This window comes from Penicillium maclennaniae, assembly GCF_028827695.1.
Source record: "Penicillium maclennaniae strain IBT 15551 chromosome Unknown utg000007l:1.0-4884863.0:1.0-4888362.0, whole genome shotgun sequence".
Classification (NCBI taxonomy): Eukaryota; Fungi; Ascomycota; class Eurotiomycetes; order Eurotiales; family Aspergillaceae; genus Penicillium; species Penicillium maclennaniae.
Genome location: NW_026623219.1, coordinates 3,254,071 through 3,272,545, shown reverse-complemented (window position 1 = coordinate 3,272,545; position 18,475 = coordinate 3,254,071). Strand labels below are relative to the sequence as shown.

Below are 18,475 nucleotides of genomic sequence, written 5' to 3'. Positions count from 1 at the left end.
CGTTAAACCACCACCTTTCAGAGAACAAAATGACCCTGGAAGATTTTGAAAAGTCGCTCGCGGAGGACCAGGATCGGCGGGAAAAGGATAAGGATCGACATCGCCGTGACCGCAGCAGCGAGCGCTCGCGGCATTCTCGCCATCACCGTTCTGGTCATCATAGACGCCATTCATCTAGATCCCGCGAGCGCAGAAGCGATCGGGATCGTGAGTCCCGCCATCATGATGATGAGGGGCATCGTTCGAAGCGTTCACGCCACTCGACCGACCATGGAGACGACCGCGACCACGAGCGCAAGCGACGTCACCGACATGAAAGTAAGGACGACGCGGAGTCTGCGCCCAAGGCGGCCGCGGAGGAGCGGCCGGCCCAATTGAAGCGAGATTCCTGGATGGAAGCTCCTTCGGCTCTTGACATTGACTACGTCCACCGCCCAGATCCCAAGCGCGTGGAAGAGGACTCGAAACCGAAGATGCTTGCAGCTGATTATGAGCTGAAGATTCATGACAAAGAGCTCAATGAGCACCTGCGCGACCTCAAGGATGGGAAAGCACTTGAAGATATCCAAGAGGAGTCGGCGCAGCATGAGGTGGATTACACATTTGGAGATTCTGGATCGCAGTGGAGAATGACGAAGCTCAAGGGTGTCTACAGGGAAGCCGAAGAGAGCGGTGTACCTGTGGAGGAGGTTGCGACTGCTCGCTTTGGAGACCTACGATCATTCGATGATGCCCGTGAAGAGGAAATCGAGCTGGATCGCCGCAAGATGTACGGCGAATCCTACGTGGGCAAGGAGAAGCCGAGCGGAGAATTGTTCCAAGAAAGAAAGCTTCAAAACAACGTTCGCAGGGATCAAAAAGAACATCTACGCGATCCAGCGGAGGAGCTTAAAACAGAAGGGCAGGGCAAGCAGATGGAAACTGTGCCTCCTTCATTCAGAACACAGCCTCTGGATCAGACGGCGTTGAATCGTCTCAAGGCTCAAATGATGAAAGCGAAGCTGAAAAAGGCACCCAATGCGGCTGAGCTTGAAGAAGAATACGATGCTGCCGCCGCTGCCATGGCTAATCGCAAACAATCCGACATCGTCGTGCTCGGTGTCAAAGACAATCGCATGCTTGCTGGATCAAGGAATGAGGTCAAGGCGGTGGATACCAAGAGAGGCCGTGAAAGAGGTTTGGTCGTAGAAAACGATGACATGACCATCGACGACATGGTTCGTGAAGAACGCAAGACTCGGGGTCAGATGGGAGGCGAAGGAAAGCGATTGGCAGAACGTATCACCCGTGATGGAAAGTTTGAGGTAAGTGATGACCGCTCTTTACTGTTTGACTTTACCTAACATGCATATAGAACGATTTGGAGTACATGGATGACAATGCCTCCAAGCTAGCCAAGCGAGTGCACCGATCCGAAATCGACATCAAGAGTGCAACAGTCAATGAATTCCGCAAGATGAACCGAATTCTAGACAACTGCCCACTCTGTCATCATGAGGATACCAACACACCACCGGTTGCTCCCATTGTGTCCCTTGCGACCCGGGTATTCCTGACCCTTCCCACCGAGCCTGAAATCAGTGATGGAGCTGCCACAATTGTGCCCATTCAACATCGAAACAATCTCATGGAATGCGACGATGATGAATGGGAAGAGATCGCAACTTCATGAAAAGCTTGACCCGCATGTACCACGACCAGGGGCGGGATGTGATCTTTTATGAGAATGCAGCTCACCCCCAACGTAAACGGCACGCATCTATGGAGGCAATTCCTCTACCCTATAGCCTCGGAGAGACCTCTCCTGCATTTTTCAAGGAAGCCATTTTGAGCGCTGAGTCTGAATGGTCACAACACCGCAAGCTCATCGACACCCTGGCCAAAGCGAAGCAGGGACTTGGAAGATCTGCCTTCCGCCGCACCCTCGTGAAGGAAATGCCTTACTTCCATGTCTGGTTTGAGCTTGACGGTGGCCTTGGGCACATTGTGGAGGATGAGAATCGCTGGCCCAAGGGAGATCTGTTCGCAAGAGAGGTCATTGGAGGCATGCTCGATGCGGCTCCGGATGTGATCAAGCGGCAAGGCCGTTGGAATCGGGGTGGTGATCGCCGGGTGGAACCATTCAGGAAACGTTGGAAAAAGTTTGACTGGACTCGCATTCTTCTTGAGGGATAGGCGTCCTTCGCGCTTCATGTATATCTCGGTGCTACGGCCACTACAGCTTGACCAGAAGGTGTCCTAATCGGGCCCTATCACTTTCATTCTCTTACGCCTTTGGGAGAAGCACTCTGCGAGAATAGTTGCCCAACCGTCTGGCAGGATATCTCTGCTCAGGGCATCCAGTTGACTGGAATACAACTGGATAGATAATCACGTATGATATCTCCTTGACCAAGTCGTAGGCCCAAGTGCATCGTTCTGGTGCAATCCATGTATGTTTGATAGAGAATGTCAAGAGCTTGATCCGCGGTCACCCGGGTCAGAAGATGACTTGCCATTAAGCAAGACGGAGGGTCTCCGACGATTCTTATCTCACTCGGATTGACACTTCCCAAATTTGCCGAAGGTGATCGGATCGCCCAAGAATGTAGATCGAGTGTAGGCCTTGATTTCGATGCTGGGCTCTTGATTGGCGATTGCCACCAGTAATGCAGCAGTATCTGCAATACTTTGGCACGCAAGGTCCGAACTTGCATCAAACATCCGTGCCATCCGACTGAAGTTCACACCACTGGGCGACATTCCGCGCGGGGAACTGTCCGCGATAAACGGCTTGTGTGGCAGCCCCATAATCTTCTCGGCCGATGCCTTTTCCGAATGACTCTAGCCATGAAGCTTTCTTATCTCCTCTGCCTTCTTCTTGCTCGACTTTAATCTCCCTGGTTGACCTTTTCATCGAGCTTATTACGGCTCACGGAATCGCTTGCCTCTTCTATTGGACATTGCCGTACAACTCCCCACCTTTCTTATCGGGAAGTGTCGCGCCTTCCTTTGACATATCTGCGTCTGCCTTCTTTTTGCTATTATTCAACACATCGCTTTCCTGGCGTAAATATTCTGCCAATTGAGTGTTTGCGAGACCTTCAGTTGCAGTAAACCGGTGTGCTCGAAAGTTGTCACCACGTGCATCAGTGATTCGGACTGACAGCCTGCAGTATTTCCAGAAGTCCTCATAAAAACTTCATGATAATGGGATCCACCGAGACCAGACCCAAGATTCTACTTCTTGGAAAAATCTACCAGTGAGCCATCCATTTAGCTCGCGCATTGTAGTCAATGCTAACAAGCTGATCGCTGAACAGTGCAAAAGGGTCTTGGAATGCACTCAATGATCTTGGTGAGCTGATCGAGACAACCGCCAGAAACCGTGCCGAATTTATTCAAGAGTGCCGGAATGGGAAGTTCAAGGGTGTTGTCGCTGCCTACCGTACCTTCCAGTCTGCTCAGATCACAGGCCAGATCGATGAGGAGCTGGTAAAGGAGCTGCCCAGTTCTCTGATATATCTTGCAAGCTGCGGTATGGCCTTGTACCAGTAATAGATATGCCAATGTACTAACCCCCAATGATCAACAGGGGCCGGTTACGATCAGATTGATGTCGGCGATTGCAGTGCACGCAAGCCTCCGATTCGCGTCTCGAACGTCCCCACTGCCGTGGACGATGCGACTGCCGACGTGAACATGTTTCTTATTCTCGGTGCTCTGCGTAATTTTAATGCTGGTATGCACGCTTTGCGTCAAGGAAAATGGCGTGGTGGAGTGAGTCTTGGGCACGATCCCGAGGGAAAGACCCTAGGCATCTTGGGCATGGGTGGCATTGGCCGTAACCTGAAGAAGAAAGCCGAGACTTTCGGGATGAAGGTCATTTATCACAATCGCCGTCAGTTGAGCGACGAGCTCTCCGATGGAGCTCAATATGTCTCGTTTGATGAGCTCTTGTCCACCAGTGATGTGCTTAGCTTGAATCTGCCTCTGAATGTAGGTGCTTTCCATGAACGTGCTTATTCATGAGGAATCCCAGGATGCTGATCTCTCTCAGAAAAACACACGTCACCTCATCGGCAGGAATGAGTTTGCGAAGATGAAAGACGGCGTGGTTGTCGTCAACACAGCTCGCGGTGCTGTCATGGATGAGGCTGCACTCGTTGAGGCTTTGGACAGCGGCAAGGTGTTCTCGGCTGGTCTTGATGTTTTCGAAGAGGAGCCCACGATTCACCCCGGCTTGCTCAGCAATTCGAATGTGATCTTGGTGCCTCACATGGGAACTTGGACGATTGAGGTGGGTTCTACAACCTGCGAGTCAGTGCATGAACATGGAAAATTTACTAACAATTTCTAGACGCTCACTGCAATGGAAGAATGGGCTATTGAGAATGTCCGCCTCGCGTTGACCACTGGCAAGCTGAAGAGTCCAGTACCTGAGCAGGCTGACTTGTGGAGTTGATGGTTCCAAGATGACTGTGAAAATGTGGCTAGAGTGGCCTTTGTACAAACTTGCCTCAAACAACCTCGGAAGTTGGTTTAAATTCATGATAGAACTTACATGACTTTCCCCCTAAGCTTGAACTTCGCCCCTTCTAGCCTAGAATCTATTGAATCTCTTGATACTCAAATCATCAGTCACATGTACCGAGAAGGGCAAAGCAAATGCTGAACAAAAGTGAGCGACCAGTGGTGTTACTGCTTTAGGACTAGTCTGATCGCGGAGCTTGATCTTATCACCTCTGGAGTGAGCCTCAATTACGACATGCTCTACACCTGCCATTATGGCCGAATACTGGAAATCAGCTGTGAGCCACCCCTTCGCATATTATTATGTTACCCTCCTAACCAGATCGTTCATACCACAGCCGCGCCATTGGTGCAAACAGTGCAAGATCTTCATCCGCGACACACCTTTCGAAAAGACCCAGCATGAGGCGAGCGGGAAACACCAATCCAGCCTGAGGCGCTTTCTTCGTGACATCCACAAGAACAATGAGAACCAGCAGAAAGAATCACAGCGAGCAAAGACTGAGGTTGAGCGATTGCGCAAGGCCGTCGGAGGCGGGTCCTCTGCGTCCTCCGCACCCGGAGACGCACCGTCTAAACGCGCCGCAGCACCAGCTCCCAAGCCTGTCAGTGTAGAAGAAAGGAAAAAGCAGATCGCCCAGCTGGCTGAAATGGGTGTTGCAGTCCCTGACGAGTATCGTGGCGATATAGCCTTGGCCGGTGAATGGCAGACACTTTCAGAGACCAAGGTCGATGTGGAGGGACTGGAAGGCGCTGCCAAGTCTATTGGTGTTCGCAAGCGCAAGCATGATGGTGATGAGGAGGAGGATGAACATATTCCCGAGCCAGTCGCGAGACAAGGGTGGGGTTCGAGGATGAAGACGTACCCTGGTGCGCAGGACGAGGACGAGGATTTGGACGCTCTTCTTGCGTCTACGAAAGACCTCAAGAAGACAAAACAATCTCTACCTACGATCGCGAAAGAGGAGCCCGAAGAGCAGGAAAAGGAGCATGCCTCTGTCTTGAAGACAGAAGATGAAGCGCCTGGCTCGAAGAACGTGAGGACAGATGAGGCCGCTCAAGTGAAAATTGAAGTGCCTGGAGAGGGCTCTACGCCTGCAGCGGATGAAATGCCACCAGCCCCAGAAGAGACAGGCCCTATCTTCAAGAAGCGCAAGCCGAAGGTCATGAGAAAATAATATTTGACTAGGCGATACCAGTTCATGAACCACATCAATATTGTTCCTGAGAATTCAGCTTCTGCACATCAAGCAGCTGGAGATATGAGAAACCTGAATTCAGGGCACGCGAAGGGGTTGCGACGTGCCACCTCCACGCTCCTACTTCATCTCGAGACTCTATGGCCATGCCAAAGCATTTCCGCTCGAGGAATGTTCCATCGGTTTGATCGGAACATCAAGGCATGATAATAAAAGCCTCTGAAAGCCTCCTTGATCTCCCCCTTCAATGCCTCTAATTATCGAGACGCACAACTGGATCGATGGCGCCTCCGTTCAAGACGCCCTTGGTGATGTACGCCCCCACCACGTGCGAAACACCTTCCCCCCAAAACACGAACAGAGATCAATCACGGAGGCATAAATGTACAAAGCGAATGGAGAGCTGCTCTCATTATACAGTAATCAAGGTCTCGTAGATCACACCGCGGGCGGTATACAACACCCACGGTCCGCTTCCCCACACGTCAAAGGACAGTTGTAACAATTGATCTCATCAAAGTATTGACACTCAATTTGAATATCAACTAATTCATGTATGGTGATAAGTCTGATCAAGGTCGTTGTTGTAGTATAGACTTGCCACCCCAATTTTTTTTTCGGCGTCGAAGCGGAGACTTGGATCGCCGGAAAAGAAAGCTCCTCTGGTTCTCACCAACTTCGCGCATCTCCTCCAGTCTGCCACCAACGCTCCGTTCACGCAGATTTGTCGTCAAATCCTGCGGCCTATCTCTTGTTACTACCCCAATAAGTCATTACTTGGTGAGTAGATTCTTTGAAAAGAAACCGCGCGTTGTCTAGCCCAGCAAATCATTCATCTCCACTCGAGTCGCACTTCCCTCCCATTCACGCAGTCCCCGCGGATGCCGCTCTCCAGCGTCTTCATAATCCAGCCCGGTCTGAATGAGGCTCTCGGTTTCCGAGAAATCACCCCGGCGACTTGTTGTTTCGGCTGGGTGTGAGCCTGCGAGCGGGGAGCATTGTCTTTGGGGTCTTACCACGAAGAATGCGACGAGCGGACTCCGATCGGCTGGCATGACCTCTGCGAAAATCTGGCGATCCAGTTATCAAGCCTCTTGAACCCCCGGACTTCTTGCAATTTACCCCGGTCGGAGCTCGATATTGTGTCGCATTGCATGGTTCTCCCCACCGATCGGATCTGCTCCCATCTGGTAACCTTCCAATGTGGCTCTGAACACCCAAAATTGGTCCCTCTGAAGCTTCTGCTACGCTGCATCTCGCACTACGGCTTACGCTGGCGTAAATGCGCATCATGAGACGCGTTTTGCCTCACCACTTGACAATGGCTGGATTTCTTTTCAGCACGCGGGAAAACTCTGGCTAACGTTTCGCGAACCTTATAGACCGAAGAAAATAAATGATTTTTCACTACCAGCCCGTCCGATCTGGTGTGGTGCCTCTGCTTAACAACAAGCCACACGATCTTTGACCTCCAAATTCGGCCTGTTCCCGCCTAGGGACTAGTCTTTGAACGCGACGGCGGGCCCTGCCTCATACGACACTACGCCTCGATTACACGCACCACTGTGCTTAGAGGGCTACACATTTCATTATGTCAGAACCGACGGATCCCAACTCTGGTGATTCGACCGGTTTACCCACTGAGTCGAATGCGCCAGCTACAGAGACCAGCCAGCCCCCGGCACCGAGTGGACAGCCGACTGAAGAAACGCATGTGCCCTCGAATTCGAATCATGGGTCAGTTACGATGAGCGAGCCTCCGTCAGAGCCCCCACAACCAGCGCCAGATACCAATCAACAAGTGAGCACTGGCAACCCGCAAGAAGAAACTCACCCATCTGCACCTGCACCCGCGCCAAATGTCACCTCCTCGTCAATCGATCATGCACTGCCTGCGATGGACTCCCACATTCCATCGCTAGACTTTGACACAGAATTACCATCGATTGGATCGTCTGCAGACGCGGACCTCTCCCTCCCAGCGATCGATACAACGCTGCCATCACTCGACTCCGCGTTGCCGGCAATTGGAACGGACATTCCCACCATGGAGGAACACGAACACCATTCTTTCGACAATGGGTTCGACCACCATGACCATCACCACAACGGATCCGTTGATTCGGGAAACAACTTTGACCAGCACTCCGAGTCGATGAATGACTCAAGCCATTACCAAACGCCCGTCAATGGCAATTACCATTACTCGCCGACGCCACAACAGCCAGATGGGCAACAACCGCCCCAAGGGCAGTCTCAGCATCAGTTCCAGTCGCAACCACCGAATTACCAACAGCAGAGTCCCGACATGTATCACAATCCTGGTGGCTTTTCCTCGGTGAACTCGAACTCCGGGAATAATGGCCAGGGGCAGCCTGGTCAGGTGCCGCAGGCTCCCATCGGATCGCCGATGCCCGCACACATGCCTCCGATGGCTTCAATGGGCCAGTACATGACAGGCTACCCGTCCAATGGTCCGCAAAATCCAAACTCGCAGATGCGATACCCGCTTCCCGGTGATCCTAACAAGATTCTATCCGGCGGGAGGCATAAGAAGGAGGTGAAGCGACGCACAAAAACCGGATGTTTAACATGTCGCAAGCGAAGAATCAAGGTACGTGGTTGAGTTGAGTTTCGCTTTTCGCGGGGTCCTGGCCTCGCTTGTGCCCGCAGACCCCGCCATCGTTTATTTCATCTCCCGCTTAACGCACGACATTACTTTTTCTCGCGCCTCTCGACAAGATACTAATTTTGAGAAAAGTGTGACGAAGGACATCCGGTCTGCAGGAATTGCGTGAAGAGCAAGCGCGAGTGCTTAGGCTACGACCCCGTGTTTAGGCCTCAAGCATCTACCCCCTCGGCCATAGCTCCAAACCCCCCCTCCGTCGCTAGTCGTCAACCCTCAAGGCCCTCCTCCTGTTCAGTCGACGACTCCTTCTTACCCTTCCGCGCCTCCTGGGTACATGCCCGCTTCCTCGCAACCGTTTGCGCCGTCTCTTCACTCTGAATCGCCCAGCGCCTCGACCGACCAACCTGAACAACATCACGTAGCTTCCGTTGACCATACCTTGGGAGCCCACAACAACATACACCACTCCACAAATATGCAGAATTCCGGTGAGTTCCGGCCTCAGAGCCTGGAGCCCACGTATAGAGGTATGCGCGACTCAACATCCGTCCTTGATCTCTTCGGGGTGTTTTCGATGCACAATCGGAGCTGACAATTCTCTTAGCGGTAAAAACTCTCCATGTCAATGACTTGATCGCATTGCGGGGAATTGACCCTCCACCCCCTCATCCCGTTGGAAACCTCCCCCCGGTCGTCTCGAAGAAATACAGGCTGTGTTCCTAGCGACATATGCGCCTGCGATTGACAAGCTATTGGAAGTTCGCTGGTTCTCAGAAAAGGCGCTGTCGGTCCTCATGGCAGATTCGCAGCTCATGGCAGATTACTCGGCATTGATCAATGCGTTTAACGAATGGAATCTCGCCGACAGGGACACTCTAGCTCGCCTGGAAAGCTTTGAAGCCTCAATTATCTGGAGAAGTATGGTTCTCTGCCGCCAGGTTCCAAGCGCAGAGAATGGACAGTACGGACAAGACTGGAATTTGCTGGCAACGAATGCCCGTCTCAATGCCATTGAGGCTTTGTTGAGCTGGAACCACATGGACCAAAATGCCTTATCGCGGCCACTGGGCATGGATGCCGCTACTCCACCCAACTCCCCCGATCAGTTCATGCAACGCCAGTTGGATTTCTGGAGCGAACTTGGTGACTTCCTGACTCTTCACGACAACGAGGCCAGCTCAGCGAAGCAGATTGACGACACTCTGAGTCGGCTTCGCTCAATGCTGGATACATATGAAAACCGCGATATCATCTACTCTATTGCTATTGCACGCCACCTCGGTCAGCGCTGGGCCGATTTCCCTCACAATCCGCCGAAGATGGGCTACTCCAACGAGAAAGAATCCGGCACGAAGCTTTTCGTCGCACAGAAGTTCATCGAGGAAGAAGCCGAAGGCAAGGGCACGACTCAGGTCTACAAGCGCATTTGCTGCATGGCAGTGCGCTCGTGGTGGGTTGCTCGCGAGTGAACAACTTCAGCTCCAGCATCAAGCTAAGATGTATTTTCTTTCTATTTCTCATTTCACCGGCCTACTGTACAGGCTGGCCGGTATTTACGGATCTACGCGTATCTACGGTTTGGATTTACAAAAAAGCATCATGGTTCCGGCGTTGCTTTCTCGGAAAGATTTGACTTGATTTGCGTTTCTCCATTGTTATTGTGGTTCGCGGGACCGGGCAGCGAATGAGCAAAGTTATGGCGTTTCCGACCTCTTCTTTCCCCCCTCAGACGAGTTTCTTGATCCTGTGCATATCTCGCTTCTTATTTACTCGCGGGAGTTCCATACCCAGTGGCACCCAACATTGCCTGTTGGGATGCTCACGTACTAGTACTTAGTTAAAGAACAATTTCTTGATCCTTTTTTACTGAACTGTAGAGCATTCATCAATGTGTCGTGTTGCATCATGGGCTGTTGAGCCCGTGAATTCGTAAAGACCTATTATACAGGAGATATATCAATCCTAATCTTCATCTCGCCCGTCTCACCCTGGAACAGGAACCCAGTATCCCTTGTCGATTCCACCAACTCAATCTCCCGCCGCACAAATCGACTCTTTTCCTCTGAGACAGGGTCGACCTTGCGCACTGCCGCATCATCATCGCTATCTCCATCCCAATCAGCACCTTCTTGGCCGACATCTGGTTCAATTGGATCCCATTCATCAGTCTCCCAAATTAACTTGAAACCAAATGGAGAAAGCCCAAACAGCCTGGCCACAAGAGCCTTAACCTGGTATGAATTGAATGAGCCTGGGATCTCTTGAACCCGAATCGGCCCATCTGATCCAGAAAGACGGAACGCCATTTTTACCAACCGCGCCGCCACAGATCGAGGATGAATGACCCGTCTGCCGGAACCGTCAGATACCACGGCTCTAGTGATGGCCGGTTCACCATAGAGCTCGCATAGCTCGACGTAGCGTGGGTGCTCGGCGAGAATCCGGGGCTCCTCTTCTTCAGAGGTAGCGGAGAGGGTCTTGCCGATGAGGGAGAGGTAATACATCTCCGCATTGGAGCGATCCTGCCAGGATATATTGCTAAAATTCAGAGTGCGAAGCGTTGTTGGGAAACGGGAGAGTGTGAGCATGAACGCTTCGTCAACTGTCATGGGGTTGCAGGCGCTCATTGAGGATGTCGCGGCGGCAATGGCTGCTGGAAGGGGTGGTTGGTCGTATAGGGGATTTCTTGAGAGACGGAGAGTTGTTAAGCCTGGAAATAGAGTTGAGAGATGGTTGAGGAATGTCCATGAAGAGATTTGGTTGAGTGAAAGATCAACTGAGCGGACAGTTGGTGGAAACTGGAAGCTTAGGGTGTCGTTGGGGTCGCTAGTGATGCTAGTAATATTGTTTCCGCGCAGAGAGAGATGCTCTAGGTTTGGGAGAGCTGACAGGTGGCGGATTGATGATAATGATGTGATCTCGTTCCAATCTAGGGTCAATGTGGTGATACTGTTGGGAAGTGGACGTGTCGTTGCTTTGAGTTCGTTGGTGGTTAATATAAGAGAACTGAGCTGAGGGAATCGCGAGGCCACTTCAGCGATCTGTGCTTTGAGTTAGTGTCAGATATCTTGAGACGATGCTTTCGTATCACGTACTTCATCCCAGTGTAAGAAGGTTTCCTCTAGGTGCAACTCGGTAATTCCCTTAAAGAATAGACCTTCTTCCAAGGACTGAAATCGATTCCCACTATGTTTCGAGTCAGCTCACGGAAACATCCCATGATGACACAATGAATTTGGCTCAAGGTGGAAATGATGACTTACTTCAACTTTAAGCGCTGTAGATGCTTCAATTGATTGCAGATTTCCCAGACATCGCGCCAGTGGCTCAACAGGTTCCGACTCATATCCAAGTCGGTGATCTTCGGACAAGTAGCTGCGATCTCTATAGCAGACTCTTGAACTTGATCGAGCGGCTGGTCATAGGACGACAGCACTCCAGTCAGACGCAGTCCATCCAGAATGACAATGCGCAGCTCTTGCAATTCAGCCATCTCCCTGCGGATCTTGTCAAAGCCGACCTCCTCGACGACTTTACTGCTGATTCTGATGGTTTGTTTTGGATAAACAGTTTCATTTTCTGCGTTTTCCTGCGCAGGCTCAGAGGCATACTTCTCACGCAGAGCCTCCAAGAAGCTACGCGGGGGATCTGATGGCCTGGAGGGGCGGACAAAAGATCCCGCCGTTGGCTTTTTGCTTCTACCTGCAAGTCAGATCAGTAAACTTATAGGAAACTTCTGAGAAGCATTCGAGCAGCATGTAAGCAAAGACCAACATGTAAAATAGCGCAAGCCCATGTGTTCGCCCGAGTGCTTGCCTCTACTTGGGTCGTCCCATTCGACACCAAGCCAGTCGCCCGCCGTGCCCTGCACGTTGCCAACATAGCGAATGGTGCATAGCTGGCCGTCAAAAGACCGGCGTTGACCTAATAGATCAGAAGCCATTCTCCAAAAGAGCCGAATATCCAGATGTAAAGTGATATTCGGTCGATTGTGTACACGAACGACCGCCGACCGCTTACATAACCACTTTGATCTCTCTTCGCAGATTTGCCATCTCCAGCTTCTCCAGTCAACAGCAACGCCATGGATTACCAGGTACGCATCTCCTCTCTCTTTGATTCAAAATTCAGTGGATCTATGTTCTCATGCTAATATATCCCAGAACCGAGCAGGCTCCAAGTTCGGAGGCGGCGGTGTCGCCGACAGGTCCGCAACCAACGCCGACCGACGCGAACGCCTGCGCAAGCTCGCCCTGGAAACAATCGATCTCGACAAAGATCCTTACTTCTTCAAAAACCACGTCGGCAGCTTCGAGTGTCGACTTTGCCTAACAGTCCACCAAAATGATGGCTCCTATCTCGCCCACACGCAGGGGCGCAAGCACCAAACCAACCTCGCCCGTCGTGCTGCGCGTGAAGCCCGTGAGGGCAAGAACCAGGATCCGAATAGCATGCCCGGTGTTGCGGGCGTGCAGGTCAAGAAGCAGATGATCAAGATCGGACGCCCGGGATATAAGATTACCAAGGTTCGCGATCCGTTGACACGGCAGATGGGATTGCTTTTTCAGTTGCAGTACCAGGAAATCACGCCTAGGGGTGATTCCGCGTGTGCGATTTATGTCGGCATTCGAGCAAAAGATAGAGGAGCCGGATAACGAGTTCCAGTACTTAATTGTTGCAGCGGAGCCATATCAGACCTGTGGGTTCAAGTTGCAGGCTAGGGAGGTGGATCGGAGAGATGGAAGGTATTGGACTTGGTTCGATGAAGATAGCAAGGAATTCTGGATTCAGATCATGTTCAAGACGGAACGTGAGGAACGGTTCAGTGGTGTTCCTGGTCTGGCGCCCACGCGGTCGTGATTCCACATCATTCTATACTCGTTCTTCAATACCCGGTTTGGCCTTGCTATAAAAGCTGAGGGCTGTCTATGGTGGGCATTGGAGCTCTGGCGTTCAAGGGCTTGTTTCGTGTCATTGGAATTCATGCAAAGCGATGGCATTTTCTTCTTCTTACGAATTGAGATATTGGTGGCTTGCGCCGCATCATTACGTGAAAATTTGCTAGATCCGAATGGAATGCGAATCAAAGAATAGACGTCCTGTTTTGTAGTTCACAACTAATGATATGCAGATCAAGTCCTGAAATGCAGAAAGTGGTGGTCCTCGGGCTCCCCGACTTCGGTCACCATGCTAGACAGCGTGAGGTTTCACAACAAAGAAAAAAAGACGGCGCTCGTGTCATGATTCAGAAAACATCGCGCTGATATGCTGAAGACGAATTCGTGATAAAAAAAATGGTTCCGAGCCTCCACCGAGCCAAGAGCCTGTAGAAGGTGACATGGAATCAAGCCCTGCCTGTTTCCTAGTGACCAGCGTGGGCAGCTAGCCGGCTGAGAGTTCTCGGAAGGAAGAATGCAGCCGAATCTAACTGCTTTGGAAGGCGTTGAAGGCCTTGTAGGTGTACCCAATGAATGGCAGGCTCATCTCGGCCTCCTGCGAGTCTGGCATGGCGCGGGCCTGAGCACGGTGGATAGCGCTGGTGTCCTCTTGCGGAATCTCGTCAATCGGGAAGTAAGACACGTCAATGTTGGAGGTGAGACGGGGCTCGAATGGCGCACGAATGCCACGGAGTTGCTCCCAAACCACGCCCCGGAAGAAAGGATGGTTCTTGATCTGGGTTGCGCCACCATGCTGGCCACCCTCGCTACCTATGCGGTGCTCGGGATCACACAAGAAGCTGTGAGAGTTTTGTTAGAATGCCGATTTGTATTGGATTTCAACGTGTTGAGCTTCTTACCTTCGGATCAACGATTCAGAGTCACGAGAGAGAACCAGCTCATCAGGGAAGTAGAGGCATTCACGCCAGTTGACGATCTTACGGTACGTGTCATGGGTATCTTCGGCGCAGAACGGAGGCCAGCCGACAAGACACTCGAACATGATGGCACCAACAGACCACCAATCGCACAGGTAGGTGTAACCTTGACCATTGAAAATTTCGGGAGCAATGTAGTCGGGAGTTCCGACAGTTGAGTACGCCATGGCGCGACGGGACTTTCTCCAGGTATTGATTTGGCCACGGTTTGAGACAGTCAAGTTGATGGCATCATTGAAGTAACCAGAGTTGCGGTTGCGGTCCTTTGAGGTCGAATTCTTGAGAAGGTTCTGGTAGTACGCGTTGTCGTGAGTCTTCTTGCCTCCAGTCGACAGACCGAAGTCAGTCAGCTTGACGTGACCACCCCGATCAAGAAGGATGTTATCAGGTTTGATATCACGGTGCAAGAAGCCGAGCTTGTGTACAGCCTCAATGGCCATGACAACCTCAGCCATGTAGAATCGAGTGATGTCCTCCGAAAAGATCTCATATTTGATGAGCATCGTCATCAGATCGCCACCCGGCAAGAACTCCATCAGAAGGTACAGATAAGCTGAGTCTTGGAAGGATGCGTGCAGCTTCACGAGCCACGGGTTGTCCTTCGAGTCCGCCAAGATGTCACGCTCGGCACGAACGTGTGCCAGCTGGTCCTTCTTGAACATCTCCGTCTTGATCAAAGATTTCAGGGCATAGATCTTGCCATCTGTTTTGCGCTGCACCAGTTTCACCTCACCGAAAGCACCCTTGCCGATGATCTTGATGGTCTGGAAATTCTGTGGGGTCTCCTTGGTTCGCAAGAAACGAAGGAAGTCTGATTCCCGCTTTGAAATGGACTCGGCATCCCGGCGCTTTTGATCGGAGGGGATGTTGGCATCCCGAAGGGTCTTGTCGAGGTCCACGGAGCTAGGAAACAGGTAAGGTCAATTTTCATCCTCAGCAGAGCCGACGAGCAGATACTTACCGCATATTGCGATCACGAGCCCGTTCGATATTCTCATGAAAGAAGACGGTCACCAGCTCCTTGGCGGCCTTGCCTCGCTTGTGCACATTCTCTGAGTATCTATCCGGAAACCGCTGCAATTCCTCGTTCTCCGCTGGGGGTCTTGGGCTACGAGGCACCGGGGGGAGCCAGGTGTGCGGCCTGAGTAGGGCCTGCGGCTGGGGAGCCGCCAGCAGTGCGAGGTCGCTGAGCAGGAGAGCCTGCGCGGTTAAAGAAGTTTCCCCGATTAGCGTTCAGGTCTTGATTGGAGAATTGCTGAATAAGACCATTGGCGCCGTCGGTGGTGTATCCTACGCGAGTCTGGAAGGCGGGCTGAGACGACTGCAGGGCCTGCTGTTGCTGTGCGTACTGCTGCTGGGCATACTGCTGCTGCTGCTGTTGCTGCTGCTGCTGCTGCTGCTGTTGTTGCTGGGCCTGAGGGGCATATCCGTTGTTCATGAAATATCCCGGGGCATAAGCAGGATTGGAAGGATCGACGTAGTCCTGGGCCCCCTGAGTCTGGTAGATCGGCTGGGGAAACGCGGAGGGGGTAGTGGGATAGGCGCGGTTGTTGGCCGCGTTGTAGTGCTGCTGGTCATACCCGTAATTCATATTCAGGCGATTGGGGTTGTTCGGGTTATTGGGATTGTTGGGATCCATGGTGACTTTGCTCCTGAACGAGTTCCAATGAAGAGAGTGGATGGAGAAAAGAGAAGGCGGGGAGGTGAAGGAGCGGTGGCTCAGGAGGCGATAATCCACCCTTCTTGATGGGCCCCTGTTTGGTCTGTTTCGTGCGTGTGCGTGTGTTGGGTTGTGTAGTGTTGTTTCGTACTTTTTTCATTCACGGGCTGAGGCACGAAAGCCGTGTCGCCCTTTATTCTACATTCTATTTTCTCTAGACAAAGGAGGGGCTCGGATATGCAGCCTCTCACTATTCCTAGGAGCTTTAGACCTAGAATCGACCCTCGTTCAAACTGAACTACTGGGAATATACCCCGTCCATATTCACGTCCAAGGGGGAGGGGTACGGAGGAGAGGGTACGGGGGTTCGTGATGCTCGGCACATTCCAGGCTGATTGTCAACAAGCATCGGGATTGGTCTTGCGGAAGGCGCTTAACGACGATCCATCACCCCCGGGGGCGGGTTTGGGGATGAAATTTTGCGATTAAGAAGGAAATCGGAACCATCAAGTCCAATGATTTCAACAGATAGTGTATTGCCTCATGATGAAATCTCTGCAATGCCCAGGGTTATGTTGGACAAACACATGAAAACACGAAGAGAGGCGACTATAGACTCGTACACGTGACGCGGAACAACTTCTGCGCCGGAAGTCGGCGCGACTTTTTTATGCTCGTCACAGTTGACTCCAGGACCTGCGATCAACAATGGCCGATTCGTCTACTTCCGCGGCCTCTGGTGCCGAAAAGCCCAAGGTGGCTCCCAAGCCTGTTAATCCTGCCTTCAAGGCACTCGGTATAGTCCCATGTCTTCCACCCCAGACGCCCGGGAAAGCACACGATAGACTAATGCAATGCGATTCGACAGGTATGCCAAATTTCCGGTTCAAACTGCCATCCAGGAATTGGATGATCTTCTTGACCATCACTGGCTCCTTCGCTGGTGCTATTATCTACGACCGCCGCGAGAAACGCCGTGCACAACAGAAATGGTGCGACCTCGTGGCTCATCTGGCGACGGAGCCGCTGGCGGTGGAGCAGATGCGCCGCAAATTGACTGTATACCTTGCTGCACCTCCGGGTGATGGTATACGTGTTGCTCGCGACCACTTCAAGGAATATGTCAAACCGATCTTGACTGCGGCGGCCTTGGATTACACCGTGGTTGAGGGTCGGAGGGAGGGAGATGTCAGAGCTGGGACTGCGGAAAGTATTCGCAAACTGCGACGAAAGGCTGGCGAGCCGAGCTCGGTTGTCACTGAACCTACCGTTGAATCCGCTGTACTTGATGCGCGAGAGCGCATGGGAATCCAAGACGAGCCCGGTCCCAAGGGCGATTTGGTGATCGGACGCCACACATGGAAGGAATATGTTCGCGGCTTGCATGAAGGTTGGCTTGGCCCCTTGGATCCTCCGTCTCCTCCGGTCGACCTTTTGATCCCTGAAGGAAATGGAGAGGCCATGAAGGACATTGCTACTAGTGATGCGCCATCTGACAAGCAGGAGAATGTTGAGACCCTCGAGAAGACCCTCGAAAATGCCGAGAAGCCCGAGGAAAAGCCCGAAGAAAAGAAAGAAGAAAAGCCCAAGCCCACTGGTCCTGCCGATGCTTATATCTATCCCGCCGAAACTCCTCCGCCTCCCTCCCCGCCTTCCCTTCCCCAGTCCTTCGACAACTCCGTCCCCGTTGAATTCCCCCATGTCCTCGGCTTCTTGAACACCCCCATCCGACTCTGGCGGTACCTCAACGAGCGCCATATGGCTGAGAACATCGGCCGGCAGGTTGCTTCTGCCGTTCTCGCTGCGAGCTCAAGACCCTACCGCGACGAATCCTTCAGTACAGATTCCGAGTTCATTGGAGCCGCCGTTGACTCCACGCCCTCGCGTGGTAGCTACGAGCAGCAGAGCATCTTGGAGGTTGAAGAGAAGGAATGGCACAAGTCCGTGCACAAGCGTGAGGATGCCGACAAGGAGCGCGAGTGGCTGGACGACATCGTGCTCGATCCTCGAATTGCCTCCCGCATGCAGACTGCCATGATTTCGCCCGAAGATGAAGCTCGCGCGCAGCGTATCTTCAACCAGGAAGAGTACATACTTGGCCAGGAGCGCCCGGCCCCCGTTCCCTTCTGGAAGCATTTGTGGATCAAGTACGGCTACGGCGAGGACGAGGAGACTATCAGGAGAAAGCCGATCCTGCCTAATGTTGATGAGGAGCATGCGTAATCATTGAATCTTGTGATATACCATAAAAGGTCGTGGGTATTTTGTTTTGTTACCCTTTGCATGGGTCATGTTTCCCCAATCTGCATACACTCTCCTCCGCTGGGTTCAAATGTTGTATATTAGAGGCGCTTTTTTGTCTGATTTCTGGGGTATGTACATAGCAAGGTGCAATGTACCTAGGTAGATCATTTCTGCAACCTGTTCTGGAACTGAAACGGCCTACGTAGAGCGAGGCGTTGACTGATTGGCCCATACACTTGAAGCGATGAGAAGTATGGATAATAAATACTGATATATTTGATCTTTTTAGCTGTATATTCATTTTTGAGATTGATTGATTTCAGGTATATCACCTTTGGTGTGCTCTATTTCTCCTT

The 18,475-nt window shown here is 52.0% G+C and overlaps 9 protein-coding genes across 9 annotated transcripts; 7 read left to right on the top strand and 2 right to left on the bottom strand.

The window, feature by feature from the left end:
- Nucleotides 1-29: 29 nt before the first annotated feature.
- On the top strand, nucleotides 30-1,672 carry N7477_008448 (uncharacterized protein; the record flags this gene model as incomplete). Its single annotated transcript, XM_056970111.1, has 2 exons — nucleotides 30-1,304; nucleotides 1,355-1,672. 2 exons carry the CDS (start codon nucleotides 30-32, stop codon nucleotides 1,670-1,672), a joined length of 1,593 nt encoding a protein of 530 aa, XP_056820143.1.
- Nucleotides 1,673-1,686: 14 nt separating this feature from the next.
- N7477_008447 (Pre-mRNA-splicing factor cwf19) lies at nucleotides 1,687-2,175 on the top strand (the record flags this gene model as incomplete). Its single annotated transcript, XM_056970110.1, has 1 exon — nucleotides 1,687-2,175. One exon carries the CDS (start codon nucleotides 1,687-1,689, stop codon nucleotides 2,173-2,175), a length of 489 nt encoding a protein of 162 aa, XP_056820142.1.
- Nucleotides 2,176-3,189: 1,014 nt separating this feature from the next.
- N7477_008446 (D-mandelate dehydrogenase-like dehydrogenase) lies at nucleotides 3,190-4,444 on the top strand (the record flags this gene model as incomplete). The annotated part of the gene is made up of 5 exons (XM_056970109.1): nucleotides 3,190-3,242; nucleotides 3,303-3,517; nucleotides 3,575-3,978; nucleotides 4,040-4,279; nucleotides 4,340-4,444. The coding sequence occupies 5 exons, from the start codon at nucleotides 3,190-3,192 to the stop codon at nucleotides 4,442-4,444; spliced, it is 1,017 nt and encodes a 338-aa protein (XP_056820141.1).
- Nucleotides 4,445-4,766: 322 nt separating this feature from the next.
- On the top strand, nucleotides 4,767-5,690 carry N7477_008445 (putative formin binding protein; the record flags this gene model as incomplete). Its single annotated transcript, XM_056970108.1, has 1 exon — nucleotides 4,767-5,690. One exon carries the CDS (start codon nucleotides 4,767-4,769, stop codon nucleotides 5,688-5,690), a length of 924 nt encoding a protein of 307 aa, XP_056820140.1.
- A 1,612-nt stretch (nucleotides 5,691-7,302) lies between these two features.
- On the top strand, nucleotides 7,303-9,809 carry N7477_008444 (putative C6 finger domain protein; the record flags this gene model as incomplete). Its single annotated transcript, XM_056970107.1, has 3 exons — nucleotides 7,303-8,325; nucleotides 8,579-8,867; nucleotides 9,064-9,809. 3 exons carry the CDS (start codon nucleotides 7,303-7,305, stop codon nucleotides 9,807-9,809), a joined length of 2,058 nt encoding a protein of 685 aa, XP_056820139.1.
- A 471-nt stretch (nucleotides 9,810-10,280) lies between these two features.
- On the bottom strand, nucleotides 10,281-12,283 carry N7477_008443 (uncharacterized protein; the record flags this gene model as incomplete). Its single annotated transcript, XM_056970106.1, has 4 exons — nucleotides 10,281-11,381; nucleotides 11,436-11,526; nucleotides 11,604-12,042; nucleotides 12,115-12,283. 4 exons carry the CDS (start codon nucleotides 12,281-12,283, stop codon nucleotides 10,281-10,283), a joined length of 1,800 nt encoding a protein of 599 aa, XP_056820138.1.
- A 141-nt stretch (nucleotides 12,284-12,424) lies between these two features.
- On the top strand, nucleotides 12,425-13,200 carry N7477_008442 (spliceosome assembly protein PRP11; the record flags this gene model as incomplete). The annotated part of the gene is given in 3 exon segments (XM_056970105.1): nucleotides 12,425-12,436; nucleotides 12,504-12,959; nucleotides 12,979-13,200. 3 exon segments carry the CDS (start codon nucleotides 12,425-12,427, stop codon nucleotides 13,198-13,200), a joined length of 690 nt encoding a protein of 229 aa, XP_056820137.1.
- Nucleotides 13,201-13,764: 564 nt separating this feature from the next.
- Nucleotides 13,765-15,854, bottom strand: N7477_008441 (serine/threonine protein kinase CBK1; the record flags this gene model as incomplete). Its single annotated transcript, XM_056970104.1, has 4 exons — nucleotides 13,765-14,077; nucleotides 14,138-15,118; nucleotides 15,177-15,267; nucleotides 15,335-15,854. The coding sequence occupies 4 exons, from the start codon at nucleotides 15,852-15,854 to the stop codon at nucleotides 13,765-13,767; spliced, it is 1,905 nt and encodes a 634-aa protein (XP_056820136.1).
- A 729-nt stretch (nucleotides 15,855-16,583) lies between these two features.
- Nucleotides 16,584-18,098, top strand: N7477_008440 (Tim22-complex subunit TIM54; the record flags this gene model as incomplete). The annotated part of the gene is made up of 1 exon (XM_056970103.1): nucleotides 16,584-18,098. The coding sequence occupies one exon, from the start codon at nucleotides 16,584-16,586 to the stop codon at nucleotides 18,096-18,098; it is 1,515 nt and encodes a 504-aa protein (XP_056820135.1).
- Nucleotides 18,099-18,475: the final 377 nt, after the last annotated feature.